Below are 24,506 nucleotides of genomic sequence, written 5' to 3'. Positions count from 1 at the left end.
TCAATTTGTTGGGAGCTGCGGAGGCGTTGTGAATAAATAAATGAATAGAGATATACTATATCTCTATTCGTATATTTGGCGGAATTTTGGTATTCGCAAATATTTTTTAAATTATCTTTCCACATAAAGATGTTTTGAGAACATTTAAGTTATTTATGTTTCCATCTATGTCCGCACAACTATCAGTTTTTAAAAAACACGCTAAAAAAATTAACTTTGTGACATAAATTTTTTAATTAAATAGGTTTTATAAGAGAATGCTTTTAAAACATTCGATAATGTAAAAACCTTTTAAAGGAAAAACAATTATATTAGTGAATGATTTTAAAGCACTCTCTTATAAAACCTATTTGATTAGAAAATTTATGTCACGAAGTTAATTTTTTAGCGTGTATTTAAAAAACTAATAGTTGTGCGGACATCGATGGAAACATAAATAAACTTGAATGTTCTCAAACATTAAAACATCAAAATTTTTTTATTTTATTTTATTTTATGATCACTTCTGTTACTGCAAAAAATTACAGCATTGCTCATTAGTTTACAAAATTAAAATAAAAAATGAAAAGGAGCGGCCTGAGCGGTTGGGACAAAATGCAAAAAAAGAAGAAGAATGAGATTCAATTAAATGAATTATTGAACAAAAATAAAAAAATGACTGAGTTTTGTAATACTGCAAGTATTGTCTCGGTATCAGCTACAGCGAGTTCAAATTCACTATGTCAATAATGTCAGCACCAGTTCCAGGAAGTGCTAATAGTGTCCCTGCAGACTCAGCTACAGCGAGTTCAAACTCATTTATGTCAGCACCAGTTCCAGATAGTTCAGCGAGTTCAAACTCATTTATGTCAGCACCAGTTCCAGATAGTTCAGCGAGTTCAAACTCATTTATGTCAGCACCAGTTCCAGATAGTTCAGCGAGTTCAAACTCATTTATGTCAGCACCAGTTCCAGGTAATTCTAATAGTGTTGAAAGTGTCATAGTTAGATCAAAAGATTTCACAGTAGTGATCAAGAAGTTTGCTTCAAAAAAGGCCAGAAAAGTCAATATATAAAAAACTATTTTAAAGTTAATTGATTAACTAAATAGTACATAAATTATGCTACAATTTATATTTATTGTTTTTTTTTTATACTTTCAAAAGAAAAATATATGAAGATTCTAGCTTCAGCTAAATATTTGACACCATCAACAATACTAAAAATGATATATGTTTGCTTATATTGCTAAATGCTATCCTATTCCAATATAACTTAAATATTGTTATTGGTGCTTTTGTAATGTTAGACTGTACTAAGGGCATACATGTACTTCACTTCTCTGTTTGACCTTTGCCAAATTGTCACCGCCCAATGATCTATATCCTGGAAAACATATGAAAAAATATTTACATGATAAAACAACAATACGATACCTTAAGAATTTGTCAGTGCACAGTAATAAACATTGAGTTAAAGAATGAATTTTTGTGTATTTGAAATATTGTTTATTTTTATTTTTTTAATTTTTTCATTTAAATACCAATATTATTGGTATTTTCTTCCTTTATTGGAGGTGAACACATTATCAACTTGATACACGTACTCCACTGTCTCAATAGTAAATATACCTACAGCTCAGCAGTTGCTTTCTTAAGTCATGATTTAAGACCTTTTGTCAGTTTACATATATATGGGTGTCTGGGCCATAGGGGTGTAGCTGTACCTAACCAGTTGGTAAAAAATTATAAAAAAAATGCACTAAAACATACCTAGATTGTGTCCTTTTATTAGCAAGACTGAAAAAAAAATTCTGGGGGGCAGCTGCCCCCCTGACCCTCCTACTTGGGGGGTCTGGGGCCCCCCAAACCCCCCCAACTTGGGGCCTCCGGCCCACTGACCCCCGGGTTTAGCCTCGCTAACGCTCAGCATTTTTACCTTACCACCACATTAGGCCCTCCTATACTTACAGCCCCAGGCCTAAAAATGTCCTAATCCGGCCCTGATATATATATATAGTATATATATATATATATAATATATATATATATATATATATATATATATATATATATATATATATATATATACATATATAAATGTATATTATACTGTTATATATATAAATGTATATTATACATTTATATATATAACAGTATAATATACAGTTATATATGTATATATATATATATATGTATATATATATATATATATAATATGTATATGCATGTATTTTATAATAATATACCTGTTTATATATATATATATATATATATATATATATATATATATATATATATATATATATATATATATATATATATATATATATATATATATATATATATATAAATGTATAATATACATTTATATATATAATTGTATAATATACATTTATATATATATATATATATATATATATATATATATATATATATATATATATATATATATATATATATATATATATAAATGTAGTAGTATTTTATATATATATATATATATATAACAGTATAATATACATTTATAGATATAACGGTATAATATACATTTATATATATATATAAATGTAGTAGTACTAGTAGTAGTAGTAGTAGTAGTAGTAGTAGTAGTAGTAGTAGTAGTAGTAGTAGTAGTAGTAGTAGTAGTAGTAGTAGTAGTAGTAGTAGTAGTAGTAGTAGTAGTAGTAGTAGTAGTAGTAGTAGTAGTAGTAGTAGTAGTAGTAGTAGTAGCAGCAGCAGCAGTAGCAGCTAGGTACATCATTTTACTTTCATGTAAGATTTTTTTCAATTATTAGGGCAATATTTAGATTTCTTTTAATCATAATTTATTATGAATTCCATTCCTCAATACTCATCAGAAAGTGAAGCTGTAATACTACCTAGTTCTCCCAACAAAAAAAACAACCTACAAGCAATGGGAACTTGACTGCAAATTAGAAAATTTAAATGAAGTCAAAGAATTTTTGAACAAAGAAAAAAGTTTTTGATTTAAAAGAGTTTTGATTTTCGAAACAAAACTGAAGAAGATCAAAAAGACTACTACCAATGAAATCTTCGAAAGTTAAAGGAACTCAATGTACTGCAAGGATTTATCTTTTGTATGACAGTTTCTCATCTAATGTATTATTATACAGAACAACTTCACAACACACACATGATTCTATTGACACTAAAAGAGGAGGTAAACTTTCTGAAAAAGTTCAGTTAGAAATCAATAGACTTTTTGATATGCAAATGAAACCTAAACAAACTCGTGACTATTTGGCCAAAAATGACTTTTTTTTACCATCTCAAACACAACTGAATAACATCCTTGCAAAATTGAGCAAGAAAAAGTTTGGAGTCACTGACATCAGTCTAGGTGAATTGGAAAAATAGCTTATTGAAAATGCTTCAGTGCCAAAAGATGAACATACAGAATTTATTGTGTCCTATACAGTGACATATGATGAAGAATTCCTTTTCAGATTCTTTGCTGCAGCCAAACATTGGCTTAGTCTTGGCTTAGTCTTGCCAAAGATGCAAAGATCATCCATGCTGATGCTACTTACAAACTTATTCGGCTATCCAATTTTTGTTGTTGGTACATCTGATTCTGACCGCCATTTTCATCATTTTGGCATAGGAGTTTGTATGTCTGAAAAAACTGAAGATTTTATATTTTTATTTGAAGCTTTGAGAAAAAGTGTTCAAAATATTTTTAAAGTTGTTATGACTCCTGAGGTTTCGGTTTCTGATGCTGCTCAGTCCATTTAAAATGCTTTTAAGTTAGATTTTGGTGGAGAACAAAAAATCGTGATGTGTTGGGCACACATGTACCGAAATGTTTCACAGAAAATTATGTGAAAATAGAGAAAATGGTGAAAATAAATAACAGAACATCAATTTTGACAGATATTGAACATTACAAAAGTTATCCAGCCCAGAATCTTTCTTAATTGTCATCAATCTGTTTTTCAAAAAGTGGGATGACCAAGAGCATTTATTTTTACTTTACTTCAAAACAGAGTGGGTCAACACTAATTCCAATTGTTATGAGGGCTATAGGCATTTTACCCCAGCCACTAACAACTGTCTTGAGTCATGCAAAAGAGTAATTAAAGATGAGCATACTTTTCATGAATGATTTCCTATAAGCAAGTTCAAAGTTGTTGCTTTGTAGATGATTGAAAACTGGTCCTTTGGTTACAAAAATAATCTGAAATTGTTTTCAAAAATAACAACAAGCAGTTTGGCTACCAAGACATCAGCATATCAATGGGTAAAATCCAAGAAAGAAGTTCTTACAGAAAATAAAGAAGCAGAAAATATTAATTTTTTTTTATTTATTCTTTCCCATTGACATTGACTTGCATATATATATATAATATATATATATATATATATATATATATATATATATATATATATATATATATGCAAGTTAATGTCAATGGGAAAGAATATCAATGGGAGAGGATGGCATCCATCCACAGGTCTTAAGTAGATGTTCTGTGCTTACTCTATATCAGTTATTTTTAAAAGCTCAATTAGCACTGGTGTTGTGCCCGAACTGTGAAAAAAATCCAACATCACACTAATTTTCAAAAAAGGCAGTAGATTCAAAGCTAGAAACTACAGACCACTTTCTCTCACGTCTGTGTTGTGCAAGGTCATGAAGAGTTTCATACACAGTTAAATAATGACATTTGCGATAACACACAAGCTAATTAGCAAAGTACAACATGGATTTGTAAAACAAAAAAGCTGTGTATCGAATCTTCTTGAAACGTGTGATATTCTTACAGAAGCTGTCCATCTTGGCTACGTAAGAAACATGATACACACTGATTTTGCCAAAACCTTCGAAAAGGTATCTTACAAACATGTCCTATTCAAGTTACAAACATATCGCATCAGAGGCAATTTAATACTCTGGATAGAAGAATGCAATGTAATTGGATGTCAACAAAGAGAAGTCTATTTTATTTTGTTGACAAATTACCCTTATACCCAGAGCCATAACCCTAATTTATTAATAGATAACTGCATTGGAGTGTGCATATATTGATTGATGGTTTTGGTTAGGTTATGCAACCTTTAGAGAAGAATCTTTTAAGTTTTTAAATTTTTTTTGGTCTGTTTTATTAGCATTTAATTTAAAATGACAGTTTGTGGAAAAAAAACAACTAAGAGTAGACAAATTTTTACAATATACTTTTATAAACTTGGTTATTTTTCGAGTTTTTTATATAATTTTGATTTAATATAGGTCCAGTGGCTGTCACTAATGAAACAAAATAACATTAAAAAACTTACAAAAAAAAGATTAACAAATGTATTAAAATATTATAAAATATTTTAATGTATTAAAATATCATAAAAATTTTTTTTAAGAAACTTCAATTAGTTTAGAGTAATGATTTCGGTAATATTTACATATTTACATAAATAAATATTTTAAACAGATGTAGGTTGGACTAGGCCCCTATGGTCCCTATAGAAAAGCCATCACTGGTTTAATCATCAAAGCAGTGGTTGTTTTTCAGATGACTTTTAGTTCAATAATATTTGTATTAAGTTAAAACATTAATATCATCAATTACATTCAGAACTTTATTCTTAGGGAATTAGTTAACTATAACGAAACAGTTAAAATTAATTGTAATGAAGCGCAAGTTATATTAACAATCAAAATTTCTTAAAACCTAGCTCTATATTTGTATATTTACATTTGGAGTGATTATAGTTTTATGAATTCTAGAAATGGAATGGAATTACATGTGTTTAAAAGAGCAAAATACAAGATTGGAAGCAGAAGTTAAAATGTATCAAGATATACAAGCTGCACACAAATTTGATTGTGACAGATTATTGGAAGACAAAGATAAATTATACAATGCTATTGCAGATTCGAAAAAAAAAACTGAAGAAGGACTTCAGAAACAGATTCTTGTCAATGAGACTCTCGAAGAAAATTATAGGTTTGAGGTTTTCAGTTTGAAATATTTAATTAAATATGTTTATATAAACTTTTAATATAGAATAAAATATTTAATATGATGTATTTAATATTTAAAAAATTATAGGTTTGAAGTTTTGAGTTTGAAACATATGGTTAAATATGTTCATGTGAACCTTTAATTCATGACAACATATTTAATATGTTTGGTGTTTTTAATTAAAGAGGTTTTTGTTATTAGTATCATATTTAATAAAAAAAAGAAAACAATTGCACTGTGATCATGCAAGATAGTATTTATTTTTAAATAATAATAATAGTTCAAATAATATAATAAATGATATAACAATAAAGTAAATAATAATAATTAAAAAAAAATTAAAAAAATAAAAAAATTTATTTAATAAAGTATAATAATAATAGTGATAGTATATTAGTAGTATCAATAATATAAGTGACAATAATAATATAAATAATTTGATAACACTAAATAAATTAACTAATAATATCAGCTCTGGAAATACCGATTAATCAAAAGTGATGCTTTGATCACCCAATATTTTGGCCGATCAAATTTGATTAGAAAGAATTGCAAGGCAAGCTTAATGATAAAAAGGTAAATTTAAATAGGTGAGATCATGGCTAGTTGCCTGTTTTTTCTCATTGAGGTCTGTGGCCCTTTCAGCTTATTTTTTTGTAAATTTTAAAGAGAAATCTTGTAGAGTATGAATTTCAGTAATATTTTCAAGTTGCATTTATTGTAAACAAATTTTAGGTCCTTCTGGATCCTTTAAAAAAAAAAAAGTTTGCCTACGTACCCTGAGGTGGTGTAAGTTAGTGCAAACTAATATTAATGTATTATTAAGCGCAAAATTTATAACAATTATTTACTATTTATTTTGGTAACAATTTCAAGCCAAAAATTTTATATACTTAAAAAATTTTTTACATAGCTGTAAGCATCTAATAACTTGTGTAATTAGCCAAAGCAGTTTTTTCCAGAGTAGAAAAATCCCCTGAAAATTATTTTAAATTATCTTAATATTGTTTAAAAAAAAATTGATAAAATTTTTTTTTCCCTTAGTATTAGTGTGATTTTTTATGAATGAGTTAAATTGTTTTGAATGAAAATGAATTTGAAATAGTAACTAGAAATTTTTATATTTCTTATAAGGTACTTTTCTACCATTAAATAAGTGGAAAGGATATTTTCTTTTTGATTTTGATTTTGTTGTAGTAAAATATTGAAATTTTACAAAGAATCCAAAAAAATACATATCTAAACTCTAACACTTTGTAAGTATTCACTATTTCAGCCCTCTGAATAAAGGTCAGCATTTCGCAACGCTGACCTCACTGCAGATTTTTAATTGTTTGAGGTTGGTAATTTTTTGCTAACCTTGTTTCTATGTTGTCATGGTGAAACCATTGTGTTAAAATCTTTTAGCTGACCTGATGCCAACCAAATAGTTTAAAGTCAGCAATTTTTTGCTGACCTTAATTTTTCTAATTCCGTGAGCTGTTATATAGTACACTATATAATTTACATTTAATATACACTATAATAAACTACCCTTACACTTATCAAGTATATGATTGTTTATGTTAGACAACTTTTATTGCAATCGTTATCAAGGGGGAGTTTTCTAGAATTTTTTCTGGAATATAAATTTGCTGTAAATGAATATCTTTCTGAGGCCAGTTATTGAATAATTTTTTTTTATATTTTTTTTTATAGAAATTTAATTTTTTTTTTTATGTTTTTTTAAAAAGTTAGAAAATCCACTTTTTGTGCTGTTTTCCAAAATTTTTAAGATGTTAACAAAACAATTTGAAAATTTCCCAAAAGTTCTAGGATGAGTGTTATCATAATTAAACTAAACCTAGAAATAATATTTAATTTCAATTTTGTTTTACATTGTTCTTTGTCTTTTTGTGATTATATCTGGAAAATTTCAGTCCAAATACTTAATTTTCCCAAAGTACGCAAGTACTTGCCAAAGTACTTGGGTACTTTATTCTCCTTTAACTCATAGTTCAGCGGATGCGCAATGAATTTGATTTGTTTTTTACACTTTACGGTTCATTATTTTGAATCTCTTGATCACCTGATAACTTTTGTGTTAGACTTTTTTAGATTTTACTTTTTAATTACTTCTAAATTCTACTATTAAAGTTGAATATTTAAATTTTTAACTTTAATGGTAGAGAAGTGTCACTACTCAAAAATGGTAGAGAAGTACCACTACTCAAAAATACGTCAAAAAAAATAAAAAACACATACTCTTGAAAGCTGGGAAAAACATCATTTGGCAAGATTATAATAATATATGATAGCTTTACATTTTAATTTATGCAATTTAAGTTTTAATTGAAGTAAAGCGTCTTCAAAGTAAAATAAAAGAATATCCTTACTTAAAAGACGCTGACACAAATTACGGTAATTTTTTTAAATTGATGCATATTATCAGAAATATAGTTTTTAAGCTCTATAACAAATTTCAAATGAATATATTTGTATAGATAGCAAGAATATGTGATTTTAATACACTTCTAATGCATAGTACTGTTTTACATGCTATTTTTGAAAAAATAAAACAAATGTATGTTTTAGTTTTTTTCATGTCTCTTGGCCTAGATGTAGACAAACTTTAATACACTTCCAATGCACCATGCTATTTGAAAAAAAAACTTAAACAAATGCATGTTTTCTCTTGGCCTAATTGCAGACAAATTTATGCAAGTTAAAAGTAGTGGAAACATAGTTAGGCATGCAATTAATTTACAAATGATTTTATTATGAGGAAATACTTAACTTTTAAAAAAAACACAAATTTACTCCCAACCATTGTTGTAAAAAATACTTTCAAAAAAGTATTTAAACTTCAAATACAAATACTGGATCAAAAAAGTAATTTAAATACAAACAGTGTTGTAAAGTATTTTAATTCCTACTATTTTAAATACCTACTTTAAATAATTTTTTATTTCAAATAGTTTTTCAATCAAGTATTTTGTATTTGTATTTGAAATATAATTTTTTTATGTATTTTGTATTTTTAGTGTTTTTTAAAATACAAAATACTTTTTAATTTTTTTATTTAAATTTTTTTCAGCTGATAATATATAAAACATAGCTGATTAAATATAAAAGCATATTGATAATGTATAAAGAAAAATGGAGTCAGAAGATAATAGTACAAATTCAGATTCTAGTGAAATTCAGCCGTCTGAATCTGGAATCATAAATTTAAAATCAAGAAAACCAGGTCTTTTTTTATATAGATGTAAAAGCTGTCCAAACAAATTCTTATTAACACAAACTGACTCAACTTCAAACCTGTTAAAGCATCTAAAGGTAGTTACTTGTTTATCTACTTAGTAGATAATTAATAGTAACTATTATTGTAATTATTATTACCGCTATTATTATTGCTATACTGGATTGAATGCTAAAATATTTAAATCAACATAACAGACTTTACATAATTGTTTTAGTACTACAGTTGAATATTTTTTATGGACAGACTCATAAGAATACACGTTATATAATAACAGAAATCACTAAAAAATTAAAGCAAAATATCTAATTGTCATTGATTTAATAAATAATAAGTTGAATATATTGGAAAAAACATTGTAATAAAAGATAAGTAAAAATAAGACATGGATAAAATATTTTAATTCCTTTTTTTTTGTTAATTTAATATATATTTTTTAATTTTGTTTGCGCAAATGCAATATCTTCTTCTTCTTCTTACTTATGTGTAATTTCTAATAAAGAAATATCTGTTCCCTTTTATGTAATAAAATATATTTTATCTATTTTTAACATTGTTTAAAAAAAAAAAGAAATGATTATTGAGTTATGTATTGTGACATTGCCATTTTAGGGTTTTATCTCCCTTTTGTAATTTGAGAGAATTGAACAAAATTTATATTCTCTTAAATTATTGAAATTATTTAAAAACTTTGAAGTATAAATCTAAATGATCTCACTAAAGCAGTGAGCGTCTGAGGGAAAAATTAAGTACACTAGAATAGAGGAGAATTGTTTTTTGAACAAAGCATATTTTGACAGTTGTTAAGACAAAAATAAAGATTAATAGAAGAATATTTAAAAATATATAATTAAAAAAATATAATAAAAAATATATAATAAAAAATATATAATAAAAAATATATTATACAATGACAAAAACAATAAACTAGACAAACAACAAAAAACTAGACAGACAATGCATCAACATCTGAAACTGATGATTTTTTTGAATTTAAATCACTAAAAACAGGCGGCATACAAGCTAGTCAGCACTAACTATCAAGTGTTTACAATAACTTGAAGATGACTTATACATATCTTCATTAGCATGTTCGGAACAATATCTAGTTGTTAAGAAACTTTTCAGAGATGTTAATGCATCTGTTTCATTGTCTGCTCCAGTTGAAAGCCTATTTTCTGAAGGTTCCTTAATTGCTGTGCCACACCAAGTTATCAGATAAACATTTTGAACAATTGTTGTTGCTGAGAGCCAACAAACATTTAGATTAGATTTTATTGTCTTTTTAAACTTTAGCTGCTTTTACTTTCAATTGTTCTTTTTTTATTTTTTGCTTTTCCAAAAGTATTTTGTATTTAAAATACTTTTATATTGAGTAGAGTTCGGTCTGTTGTAATTGTAATGAAAACAATAACAGAAACAATAACTATTGTTATTGTGTTAATTTTTTTAGAAACAATATAAACAGTAATACTGTAATGCAATAACAATAAATATTGTATTGGAATTCATCTTCATAATATAATAACAATATCTGGAAAAAAAAGGTAATGACTAGTGAATCATTACAATACCTTTTTTTATCAGATATTTTTCAGATACAATAACAATAAATATTGTATTGTAATTCATCTTTGTAATACAATAACAATTTATTGTTATTGTAATTAAAAAAATTATTGCAATGTCTAAATAAATTTTATTAATAGTCCAGTCTCTAAATCATGTGACCTTGAAATAGGATACAACTAATATATATTGATTTTATTTCTATTTTATTTACTGAATAACACTTGTCCTAGTTGCAAACGTTAAATAGCTTTATAAAGTAAATTTGATCTGACCTGTTTCTCTTTTATTGCTGGGATAGACACTATGCATGATCATTTACTAGCATTTCTTCTACTTAGTTATTTGCTTTTACACAAGGCACCTATCCAATTGTTTCGATAATTCCTCAAATATAACTCTATTATAACTTTGTCTTTTTTTCCCTGAGGCTTTTATGGCTGTATGTGTTCCATAAAGTAACTAGGCTTTTAAGTCTAATTGCAAATTTATACAAAAATTTTGCTACATAAGTCAATAACAATATTTCTTTGATATTCCCTCTATGATCCCTTTACAAAATTTAATGGTACAGTCTGATAGGTGATGAGTTATCTGAAAATGTAGAAAATTGTTGCAAAATAAAAGTAGTTCACACATTTAGACAATATTATATATAATTACCCAGGTCAATGGTTCCTTGATTCCATAATACTGTAATTTATTACTCATTAGCAGTTAATTATAATAATTTTAAAACAGTTATTTTCACACGCTTTATCTAGTTAATCAATTAGTTTATATGTCTTCATCCGGTGAAACATTTCAATATCAGTTTAGACAAAATTTTAAAAAATCGAAATTTTTACTTCACATAGTAAATAATTATTCAATTACAAACATATAATAAATTATAGATTTGTATGATTTTGAATGAATATTGTTAATGTTATAAATATAAATGAATAAATATTATTAATGTTAATTCCAAGTAAATTATTCTTTGAACAGCTATATTATTGAACTCAAAATAAATAAAATTTTTATATGTAAATGGTTGCTAGAAACGGGTGCCATGAGCGCCCCTGAATTAAATATTTATTAAGGATACATAATATATATACTTCTTTGGTTTTCCTGGCTTCACCTCACTTCTCAAAATAAATAAAATTTATACAAATGACTGCTAAAAACAAGCGTCATGGGATCCTCTGAATTTTAAATTTAATTAATTTAAAATACAATAGCTAATTGGACTTTGAAATAGTAATACAATACACCACTTTTGTAATGTATTGCTGGGATGAAAATTTTTCATCCCAGCAATACAATACAAAAAGTTGTTGTCATCGTTTTACATCACAGAACAAAAACAATGCAATAGTTATTGTAATTGTTTTTTATATGTAATTGTTTTTATATACAGCAATACAAAAACAATGAATAATGTTTTAATTACATATTTGGTATTACAATACAATATTATTGTATTGTAATGTGTTATTGTAATGAATTTTTACAATTACAATTACAACAGTCGGAATCCTAATATTGAGTATTTTGTATTTTATATTTTAAATACTTTTGCCTGAGTATATTTTGTATTTGTATTTTAATTACTTTTTTAATCCAGTATTTGTATTTGTACTTTAAATACTTTTATGAAAGTATTTTTTACAAGCTTCAAATGAGGATGAGATGCTGCAATCACATAGATTCTGGATGAACTATTGTATTCAAGCAAGTGTGGAAAATGTCGATCTAGGTTTGAAATCAATCCCTCAATTAAACTTCCAACATGGATAACTTTTGGAATAAGCACCACCAACTCCACTGGTTTGAAATGGTTACCATGGCATCCATGATTTATGTTAGCTTTTCTTTTACTCTTTGCTCCAAAAGTCGATATATGGCATCATAAGTATAATTCCATCAAGTCCTCCCTGGTGTCTTCAATTAAACTTTAGTAAAATTCTCCACATCATGGCCATTGCTCCCTATATTGCCGTTTATATAAACCTTGTCGAATTGTAGTCTCTAACTGAGCTATGATTAACAGCCTGAAAAAAAGGTGAAAAAATTAAACAAAATACATTTTTTTTTACTTGTGTTATCACAGTTACAGATTGTGACCTTAGAATAATAGGGTTCTATATCCATTTTGTAATGTTGTGAGAATTTAACTGATTTTTAATGATTTGACTTTTTTTACAGCTGTTATTGTTTATATTGATAAAGTATATGTTAATATGCTATTTATGTTTTATAATTAATCTCATAATTTTTAAAATTGTATACTTTTTGTGCTAATTATTAATTCCAATTTTATTAAATAAAGTTGGAATTAACCAAAACAAACAATTTAAAAAAATAAAAATATAAAGAATAATTTATGAAAGTTATATACAAGAATATTATAATAATTAATGAAAAAAAAAGGTAGAGAACTCTAAAATTCTCACATTACAATATGCTATTTGTTTGTGTACTAATCTATATTACTTAAGAAATAATAAATGCATGCTCTAAACAATCAGTTTAAACAGTTAAATTTATTATCATCTAATTTAACAAATTTTGTTTTTTAAACTTAATAATTCAAGAGAATATAACAAATTTTGTTCAATTGTCTCAAAATTACAAAAGGGAGATAAAACCCTAAAATGGCAATGTCACAATACATAACTCAATAATCATTTCTTTTTTTTTTTAAACAATGTTAAAAATAGATAAAATATATTTTATTACATAAAAGGGAAAAGATATTTCTTTATTAGAAATTACACATAAGTAAGAAGAAGAAGAAGAAGATATTGCATTTGCGCAAACAAAATTAAAAAATATATATTAAATTAACAAAAAAAAAGGAATTAAAATATTTTATCCATGTCTTATTTTTACTTATCTTTTATTACAATGTTTTTTCCAATATATTCAACTTATTATTTATTAAATCAATGACAATTAGATATTTTGCTTTAATTTTTTAGTGATTTCTGTTATTATATAACGTGTATTCTTATGAGTCTGTCCATAAAAAATATTCAACTGTAGTACTAAAACAATTATGTAAAGTCTGTTATGTTGATTTAAATATTTTAGCATTCAATCCAGTATAGCAATAATAATAGCGGTAATAATAATTACAATAATAGTTACTATTAATTATCTACTAAGTAGATAAACAAGTAACTACCTTTAGATGCTTTAACAGGTTTGAAGTTGAGTCAGTTTGTGTTAATAAGAATTTGTTTGGACAGCTTTTACATCTATATAAAAAAAGACCTGGTTTTCTTGATTTTAAATTTATGATTCAGACGGCTGAATCTCACTAGAATCAGAATTTGTACTATTATCTTCTGACTCCATTTTTCTTTATATATTTTCAATATGCTTTTATATTTAATCAGCTATGTTTTATATATTATCAGCTGAAAAAAATTTAAATAAAAAAATTTAAAATTTGTAAATATTTTGTATTTTGAAAAACACTAAAAATACAAAATACATAAAAAAATTAATAGAATATTTAAATACTTGTAATTTATATGAGTTAGGAAAGCATGAAGCTGGAAGAGAATTCCAATTAACCATTAGTCATGGGAAAAACTAGACGAATAAAATTTTTTTAAGCTTGAAGAAACAGTTACAGTAAAAGCATGTAAGCTAAATAACATGTTATGCAAGGTTGAGTTTTGGGAAACAGAACAAGTAATGGTAGCTCAAAACATTAAAAACACTTCTCACTTTAAACAAAACATTTTTAAAATTCAGATAAATAAATATAACAATGCATAAAAGTTTTTTTAAAAGTCAATAAAACTCTTTCTATTGTAAATTTGTCATTATCACAAGTATTTATCTATTTATCACAATTTATATTTGTCATCTATTTATAACAAGTGACTGTTATGAATTTATACCACTTTCTAAAGTCGCAACAGCAAAATTTTTTTCTTGGAATCTGGAAATTTGTGGTGACATTCATGAACAACCTGTAATAAGTTTTTGTTCTGTATTTTTTTCTTTTTCTTTTTCTGTTTTTAATTATTTTTAGGCTGTGAGTTGTAATAGTAATCTGCTGGAGTTTCCCACTCTGGTCCTAGTCTGGTCCAGCTTGTACATGTTGCAATTAGCTAACTGTTGCCTGTTGTTTGCTGAAATCAATTTGTGGATCAAAGAAACCAAAACCTATAGTTATTTCAATTAAATACTGTGATATTAGATTGAAATAACTATATGGCTGTTAAATGCTGTAACTCCCCCCCCCCCTTCCTCTTTCCTCTTTTTAATGACTGTTCTTTTAGCAGAATCATTAAGTACAATTTGTACTGAGGAAACCAAGTTTTTGTTTACTTTTTATTGCTCTCTTGACAACTTTAGAAACACATCAGTCAGTTGCAGAATCTCAAAGAGCTTTCTAGTTATGGTGGTTACAGATGTATTCAGGGGCTGTGAAACATTGACAAAATTAAAGCCAGGTCTAGTTAAGCTTGTTCATGTTGCAATTTGCTGATTGCTGCTTTTTGTTTGCTGAAATCAAGCAAAAAGCTGATTGTGGATCAAACAAAGCTAAACCTATAGTTATTTCACTCAATAAAAATACCACAAAATACCAAAAAAATACCACATATGGCTATTGAATACTGTAACTGTATCATGTCTAATGACTTGATTTCTGTACTCCAATAACTGACATAGTAAACATAGTTCATTAGCAACGGCTTTGACTGCACCTGCAAAGAGCCTGGAACGATGCTTTAATGTAAACATCATGGATAAACAATAGAAACAACAAAACTATATTTTTTTCACCAACTTTTAATTGAGACCTGAACATCCATATTTTAAATGAATGATTTAAGTCCTCCAGCATGCTTGATGCAAAGTTCTAGGTGCTGTGAAATGAGTGCCATGCCTTGCAATTCCGTAATTAGGGGTTGAAAGACAATAATCAATTGATAGTCTAAAAACCACTACTATTAATAGAGATAAAACTTCATTAACTATAAAAGTTAAACATATTTCGAATCCTATGAAGCATATTGACCTTTTACTTTGTCGATCTTAACGAAATTGTAAAGCACCAGAATGACTTGATTTATAAATTTATTAGAATACTTTTAAGGAGAGGGTAGAAGACATAAATGTTATTATGGTATATCTTGATTTATAATATATCAATATATTTATATATAATAAAATTTACATTATGTATATTATAGTGTTATTTATCATTTTTCCTTTCTTATATAAATTAATAGAATGATAACTCTTTTGAGCCAACATAATATTTGGTTATTCATTACAAACAACCAAGTGTGGCTGTGAGACATATAAATATATATATATATATATATATACACACGCACATATATAAGCATACACACATGCACATATATAAGCATACACACACGCACATACATACACGCACATATATATACACATACATACACATACATAAGCAACTCACACGCACATATATAAGCATATATTATTATTATTATAGTTATTATTTAACTTTTAAAAATTATTTCACATTTTTGTAAAACTTTGTTATAGGAAAGTTGCAAATGAATTAGATTCAGTTAGAAATACTTTACAACAAACTGTCAGAGAACTCAACGAAGCAAAAAATTTGCTAAAATTAGAGTCTAAAAACAACCAGTATTCTGCATTTGAGAGCAAGAGTGAAGGCAAAGAGGTTATTTTAAATAATTTATGAAATAAACAAAGTTTGTTTTATTTTTATTTTTTGCCATTATTTTTGTTATTATTTTTGTTATTATTTAAAGTTGAAAATGAGGCTATGTAAAATATAATTTGATGTTATGCTTATGTTGTTTAGTTTAGTGATCATGGTAAATATACTAGTTCATTTTTCTTTATAAAGTTTTATTGGGTTTTACAATTTTATTCATTTTTATTTAATTAAGTTTTATTATTTCTCTTTTCTTTTCTCTCTAGGAAGTTATTGAATTGGCAGAATTTTCTACGAAAAGCGCTGAAACTCAAAAAAACATGGTATACATATTTTGCTTGTGCGTATGTGATTTTGTATAGAAATAGTAGGAATTAGATATTAAAAAAATAGCACTTCAAAAATTAAAGATTTCTTTTCTATGAGTATAATATATTATATTGATAAATATCAAGCTGTATTATTTAATTGATTAATAGATTTTGTAAAGCAAAAAAAAAAATTGCATAAGATGGATATATATATAAGTATATATGCATGTAATATATATATATATATATATATATATATATATATATATATATATATATATATATATATATATATATATATTTATATATATATATAACTTTGAATACATATTTACTCTGATGTCACACTAAAATAGCCTGCTTCTACATCGACTGAGGGTTAGGCATGGGGCAGTAATCCTTTCTTTTATTATTCTTTGTTTTTTTCTTCTTTTTCTGAAAACGTTGTATAAATTAATGTGCCAAAAAGAGGCTAACAATTTGTTAGATAAATACGCTATAGTAGATTTTTTCAACCAGCTTTTTTGATTGTGAGAAGTAAATTTAAAATTTCAAGTTATAGTTCAAATCTGAAGTTTGATTAATGCATATAATGCATGAAAATTTAACTTAATTTACTCTTGAAAAATGAAATTTCTTTTTCTTTTTTTTTTAGTTTTTGACTATTCTTGAAAACAAAACTTAAATAAAAAAAACCCGTTTGTGATTATTATTTTATCATATTATCATCATTTATTATTTTGTAAATGTGCAGCCAAAACCTATAGGGTTTTTGTTTTGAAAATATTTATCAACATATTCATTTCATGAATGAATTACAAATAGTTATATAAATATATCAACTCTATGCCGAAAATGTTTTGTTGTGAAAGTATTACAATTTATTGAAGCAACTAAACATATCTGGCATGCTAAAATGTTAGACATTTTAAAATTTTTATAACTAATAAATTTATTAGCAGAGGTTTTTCATTAGAACAACAGCTTTTGATTGCATTTTGGTTTTATAGTACTAGTTCATTTCAGATTATAAAATATTTTTTCTCCAACAGTTCAGCAATTCCTTGATAATTTACCAAAAATAATTATAAGTTTATTAAATATATTCACTTATTGCCAACAAATCCATCAATTGCGCTAAAAATAAAAGCAGAAATAGCATTGATGAATACTTGAAACTTCCTATAGAATTAACAATTGTTTCTAACTATATTCTGAATGGATGTATTGGAATGATAGATGAAACAAATATACCTATATTAAGTACTGAAGGAGAAAATGCAGAATTGTATCAAAGCAGAAAGAGATGTTTTTTTGAACTGTCAGGTCATTGCAGATCTTTTAAAGAAAATTTTATTTACTTGTGTTCAATGACCTGGAGGTTTTCAAGTTTCAAGTTGCAAAGTATCATTGAAAAAAAAAGATTGAAATGCAGGCTCACAAGCATTTTCCGCTCAGATTGAGTTTGTTCTGTGCCCATATTGGTCTACTACCGCCACTAGTATTTAATAATAAAATTTTGTATAGTAATAATAAAGCATAATAAAGAACATTTTATTGCATGTATATATATATATATATATATATATATATATATATATATATATATATATATATATAAATATATATATATATATATAATATATATATATATACAATATATATATATATATATATAATATATATATATATAAAACAAAGAATAATAAAAATTACTCTTAGTTAATGTTGCAACACTCACTTGTATGTTTTCCCTATTTAGTCAGTCGATGTATTTAATAAAGCTTCCTGCAGCTTCCTATTTAATTTAATTACATAAGTTTATTGTAATGCGGCTTTAGGACAATGTTGAAAGCTTACCAATCAATAGCTTTTGTGCTGGTAAACGTTCTAAAAATGAACTTCTTAACAGCATACGCAGAAAATTTTCAGAAGATTCTCGCACAAAAACACTAATAAACAAAAAAGTAGATAAAGTTTTGAGTGAAGGTAACGAGATTGGTTTAATGCTGCCTATACCAGAGGATCAAAGTCAAGTATTTCGTCCTCGTGCGATGTTAGTTGAGGAAAAAGACCGTATTTGTCGCACCATGATCAAACGCAAAGCGTTACCATCTTAACGCGAAATAAATTTATCATTATGAACCTTTATTATCAATTTTGTTTTGATGTTTATTTACTTGACGCTGGCGTTATTTTTTTACAATTTCGTAATAAAATTTATTATTTTAAATATTATGTACATACTCTGATAATTTAATTTACATATTATTTAAATTTTCAGTTTTACAAATACATTACAAATAAATGTTTTTACTTGGTAAGAAATTTAGATATACCGTTCTATATAAATTTGCAGTCAAAGTTGAATAGCTCCGCCAACTTTTTTTTTAATTATAAAATTTATTTTAAATTTATTTTTTTGAACTTTAAAGATAATTTTCTTAAATAAACCCTCGAACAATATTAAGCCACAAGTATAATTAAAACTGCTGTCATTGTTTAGTTTTAAAAGTTTTTGAGCAAAATACTAAACATGTGTTTCAAATTCCAAACATATATTATTAAGCCCAAAACAATAGCATGAGCCCTAAAATTGCAATTAATTTAAAGCACAGATCTTTAGTATGAAGTTTAGTAAAGAGTTTTAACATTTTTTTGACCTATTATATATTTTAATGTATGGGTAAAACATTGTATTTTTTGTTTTATTGTAATACTATGTTGGTATTATTCGAAAGTTATATTACACAATGTAACAAAAAAAAATTTTTCTCTGTTTATCGAAATTTTTTGATGTTTCTTATTTGATTTTGGTATGCTGAGTCTGAATATGACATTGGTTTTTTTATTGCATCAACCGTTTGATCATAAAACCAAAAATTTAATTAAACAATTAATACTAATCGTATTGCATACAACTTTAGTCAATATACAACATTTACTAGTTCAAAAATGTTATGTTATGTTACAAAATGTCATGTTACATCACGTTACATACATATATTACATAATGTTACATTATGTTCTAATGTAATAATCCTCAAAATCTCAAAAAACTCTAGAAATGAACAGTAGAACGTGGTTTTCTTTTATGAAGTTTGTCGTCATCGCGTATGAAACACCAGATGTAGTCACCCATCATAGGCGCATCCCACCGGCCCGGTATCTTTTCTCCATTGTATGAATATCCTGATGAAAACGTTTTCCATACTCTTCAATCACATAACCCAAATTTGGTCTGAAAAATTCCAAGTGTGAATTCCAGGTAATGCAGCTTTATTGACATTCTGCATTTCATATCTGCGTACCGTTCAATTAAGTTTTCCACTTGCTCTTTGTAGTTATCACTCTTATTGTTGCCTTAAAACTATGAACAACATGTCTAAATGCAATCCATGCTTCTTTTTCAACAGCAGACATTTTGTCCTCCAGCTCCTTACATGCCAACATAACTTTAATCTGCGGACAAACGAATACATCTGCTGAAATTTTTGCATCTGACACCTTTGGAAACATCTGCCGAATATGCTGGAACGCTGCACTAGCTGGTTTTAATGCTTTGACAAATTGTTTGACAAGACCTAGTTTAATGTGAAGGGGTGGTAGTAAGATCGTCTCAACAGGTATCAGGGATTGATTAATAACATTGTGCGAACCAGGCTATAAATGTTCTCTCACTGGCCACTCACGTCTGGTCCGCAGCCCTGCTATCCCATAAACAAAGAAAACATGAGTACTTTGTGTATCCTCCTTGTAGACCGAGAAGAAACGCTAGTATCTTAAAGTCTCCACATGCATCTCACTTGTAACTGTCGTAGTTGATTTCTCAAGCAACAACTTTACGTTCTTGTAGTCTTCCTTTAGATGAACGGAATGAGCTACTGGAAGTAACTCATTTCGTTTATCTAAAGGAAGACAAGAACGTGAAACCGGTTTCCGTTATGGAGCAAAACTGCCTTTAGACTTCTTGTTGAACTGTCAATGAATAACCTCCACTCTTCAGGATTGTGAACAATACCAATGTCATCGAAAAGACCACGAACATCATGACAGTAGCACAGTGATTCTGATACTATATAAAAGGATGCAAGTACTTTATGTCTTTTTCGGTATTTTGAGGTTCTGCAGCTTGGATCTAATAAAATCCATTCTTTTAAACGTGATGTCAGAAGTTCTGATTTAGTGAGACCTGAATCTTGTACTAAGTCATCAAGTTCTTGTTGGTTAGAGAAATGAGGTGAATCATTCGGTTCCCTGAAATCATAGTCATCACGGAGTTCATCCGGTATGTCTACATCAGAATGATATGCAACTGCTTCGTCAAATTGAGGTGAGTTAGGAACAGGCAATTCATTACTGTGTAGAACTGGTTCAATAGAAGAGGGTATACTTGGATAAACTAGAGTCAACCTATCCTTCAGCTTTTTATACTTTGAAATGTCAACCATGCATAAATAACAGTCATCATGGTGGTTCGTCGGTTCTCTCCATATTTTCGGAATCGCAAAGAGCATTGACTTTCGGATTCCACACAGCCATCATTCCAGAGTTGATCTGCAGCTGCCACAACTGCAGTGTGGTTCCCACGATTTTTTTCTGATCTCCCATAGCCATGCCAAAATAACCATAATATGCGGTAAAAAAATTTGTACCACTGACAATCTTTTGTTTAGTTTGTGTTGGACTAATATAGTAACCACAAACATAAGAGAATGAGTCAGGACAAAGCTTGCAGGATCTACTAGACATATTCACCACTTCATATAACAGTTGTAATTAGTTAAACTGAAAATAAACAAAAGAATATAATTAACTCATTCTCTCAGTAGTATTTGTTAACAAAATCGTACCCAAAATGTGCTAATATTTATTAAAAGAATTCTTTAAATCAACATAAATAATCATAAACAATAACAAAGGAAGTGACAATTATTTTTGACAATTAAGTACCTAAAAAACTAGAATCAGGAAAAGTAATATTAAAAGTGGGATTATAGAAAAAAAAAACAGAATATACAAAGCCACTAACAGTGGCTCGCCGGAGAGAATGAGTTAAAATCAGCATATATATATATATATATATATATATATATATATATATATATATATATATATATATATATATATATATATAATGTTATAAATGCATTACACATATACAAAAACTCCGAAATAACTTTATGCTTTTTCTCAGGAAATCTTGATGATAGAGCAAAACCAATGGTACCACTGAAATCAGCATACCAAAATTATGTAAGAAACATTAAAAAATTAACATAAACAAAAATGTTGTTACATTGTGTTATTCGATAAATTTTGAGCAAAATTTTACTTTTGAAAAAAAAAATATTTTCAAAAGTAAAGTTTAACAAAAAAAATTTTATGACAATTTATTTACACTTCCTTTATTGATGTTGCACATGTCTGACCACTAAGCTGGTTACGTGCTCTTTGGCTTGTTTACCATATTTCTATAACAAAAGAATAAATGTGTCGTTGACGATACATTTAACTTTTTGTTATAAAAATATGTAATCTTTTGTTACAAAAAAATATAAGTATTTCAAGACACTAAAGAGTTGACAAAATGATTGAGATGATGAAGTCATTAGAGATGAAAATGAATGAGATGATGAAAATATCATTAGAGATGAGAGCTTTTATAAAACTAAACAAGAATATGTGATTGAAATTCAAGCGTATATTTTCTTACAGTTTCAAAAAAAATCTCACCTCAATTCAATTGAATTGTTAAATGACTGTTTTACAATTATTGTTTGATTATTTATATTGCATTATATCATATTAAAAAATTGATTTAATATTTTTGTCTTAAAATTTTGATACTTAATAAGTTAATATCTTGTTAATAATTTCCAAAAAAACTTGATAGAAGTGAAATATTAACTGAATTAGGAACTGAAAAAAGAAGTAGAGTTGTTGAAATCATAAGAACTAAACTGAAATTAATTTTAAGAGAACTGATTTAAAACTGAAATAGGAATAATTTTATAAGTAAAATCAGAATTAGAAATTAAATCAACGCCACAAGAGCTGAATAGAAACTGAAATAGAAGTTATACTTCGAACTTAAGTATCACTGGTGTTGGCAAGTGTAGCTAAGATTTTCGGTCTTTTTTGTATTTCTCAAAATGAACTTTTCTCAAAATCGTTTTGCTTCTTTAGTGCATGCATTCATTTCAACTTTTTAATTATGTAAATAAACAAACCCTTTTGTTAAACAATTTTAATACATTTCATTTTTTAACATATTCTAAACAAAAATTTCATTTTTTAACATATTCTAAACGAAAATTAAAATTTTACTTTTATTTGGATATAAACATAGGGAAATTCAGGGCGAGTTTACGCTAGTAAGGGAGAATAGAGAAATTTTAAGGAATTTAAATAAATTTCTGATTTAAAAGCGTTAGCTAAAAAAAAGTCTGGTAATTAGTCTAGTAACTGGAAAAAAAAAGTCAATTAACTGTTAATTAGTATTTTTTATGGCCATTAAAGCTTTTTTTTGTAGAATCTTGACATCCGCTTTTCTCAGACAATTCCTAATCCTGGATTAATTGTTTGATAATTATTTAGTTAACATTATTATAGAACCATCTATGAGACTTGTTGTTAAAATAATAACCCAAAAATCTTCGACAGGGCATGTTTTAGAACCATTTACTGTATTTATCGTATCATAGGTATTTTTTGTGCTTGTAGCAAACGTGACTAAGTTGACAATGTGAGTAAGCATCACGATGAAGCCAAAATACATATTTACCATTGCTGAGATGTTTTAAGTAATTTGAACGAGACGCTTGATTATACACTCATTAAGTGCACTTCTTTCTTGATAGCTATCTTACTTCGTCTACCGTGGGTTTAACTCATCCAATTTGGCGAAATAGCAATTCAAACAAGAACTTCCAGAGCATACTTAGCTTTTTCGGAATACATTATTAGATGTCTGAGCCTTATTGTTAGATTAATACAAGCCATTACTAGTTAGAATCGATTTAAATTTAAAGCCCATTAATTTACACAAACACAGATATGTGATATACCTTAGGGTATATCACATATCCTATCATTTAAAGTAGAAAGTTATACCTTTAAGGTGAAAAATGTGCTTCCTTAAGGATATTATGTTATACTTTAAAGGGTATAAATATGCACCTTAAATAATAGGATATGTAATATATCCTTAAAGCGATTCATACAGAAAAAATCCATTTTTTCATTAAGCCTTATAAATTTTTTTTTTGTTTCAATAGTTTTTAATACCCTAAAACTAAACCTTTATTCTTAAAGGAAATTAAAAAATCTGTTTCCTTTTTTATAAAAATATTTACCTATATTTGATGGAGTTTCGATATACCTTCTAAACCAAATAACTTAAAAATGACACTATGTTACAAATTTTCACCTTTTTTCTGTTACTTGATTGAAAGTATGTTTTCCTAACCCGCTAGTTCTAATACAGAAAGAAAATCGCTGTTATTCCAGAAAAACTTTGCTTCTGTGACCGGGACAATGAAATTTGGAAAATCATGTGTTTAGGAGAAAATTCTCGATTGCTTTCAATCTCAAGCTTCCTCCTATAATATTCCTGAACTGCAAAAGTTAAACAGATGTTTCTACAATTCTCCAAAACACTCTAGAACGTCTAAGAAACTTCCAGAACTTTCGAGAAACTCTCAGAACTTTCTAGAACGTTCTTCAACGTTCTAAGAGTAC

The 24,506-nt window shown here is 26.9% G+C and overlaps 1 protein-coding gene across 3 annotated transcripts in view; it reads left to right on the top strand.

Annotated features, from left to right (window-relative positions):
* Positions 1 to 24,506, top strand: part of LOC105844181 (coiled-coil domain-containing protein 30) — a 129,287-nt gene that overhangs the window by 77,249 nt on the left and 27,532 nt on the right. The window contains exons 7-10 of one of the 3 annotated variants that reach the window (XM_065803324.1): positions 5,725 to 5,944; positions 16,314 to 16,455; positions 16,719 to 16,775; positions 21,961 to 22,014. In XM_065803324.1, coding sequence (XP_065659396.1) covers positions 5,725 to 5,944; positions 16,314 to 16,455; positions 16,719 to 16,775; positions 21,961 to 21,999 — 458 coding nt within the window. In that variant the 3' untranslated portion in view covers positions 22,000 to 22,014. Of the gene's footprint in view, positions 1 to 5,724; positions 5,945 to 16,313; positions 16,456 to 16,718; positions 16,776 to 18,604; positions 19,072 to 21,960; positions 22,015 to 24,506 lie in introns of those variants that run through there. The other 2 variants (XM_065803322.1, XM_065803323.1) reach the window with 2 other exon arrangements.

This window comes from Hydra vulgaris, chromosome 08 (genome assembly GCF_038396675.1).
Source record: "Hydra vulgaris chromosome 08, alternate assembly HydraT2T_AEP".
Lineage (NCBI taxonomy): Eukaryota > Metazoa > Cnidaria > Hydrozoa > Anthoathecata > Hydridae > Hydra > Hydra vulgaris.
The sequence above is the reverse complement of the archived record's forward strand: the minus strand, read 5'-3'. Positions and strand labels throughout refer to the sequence as shown.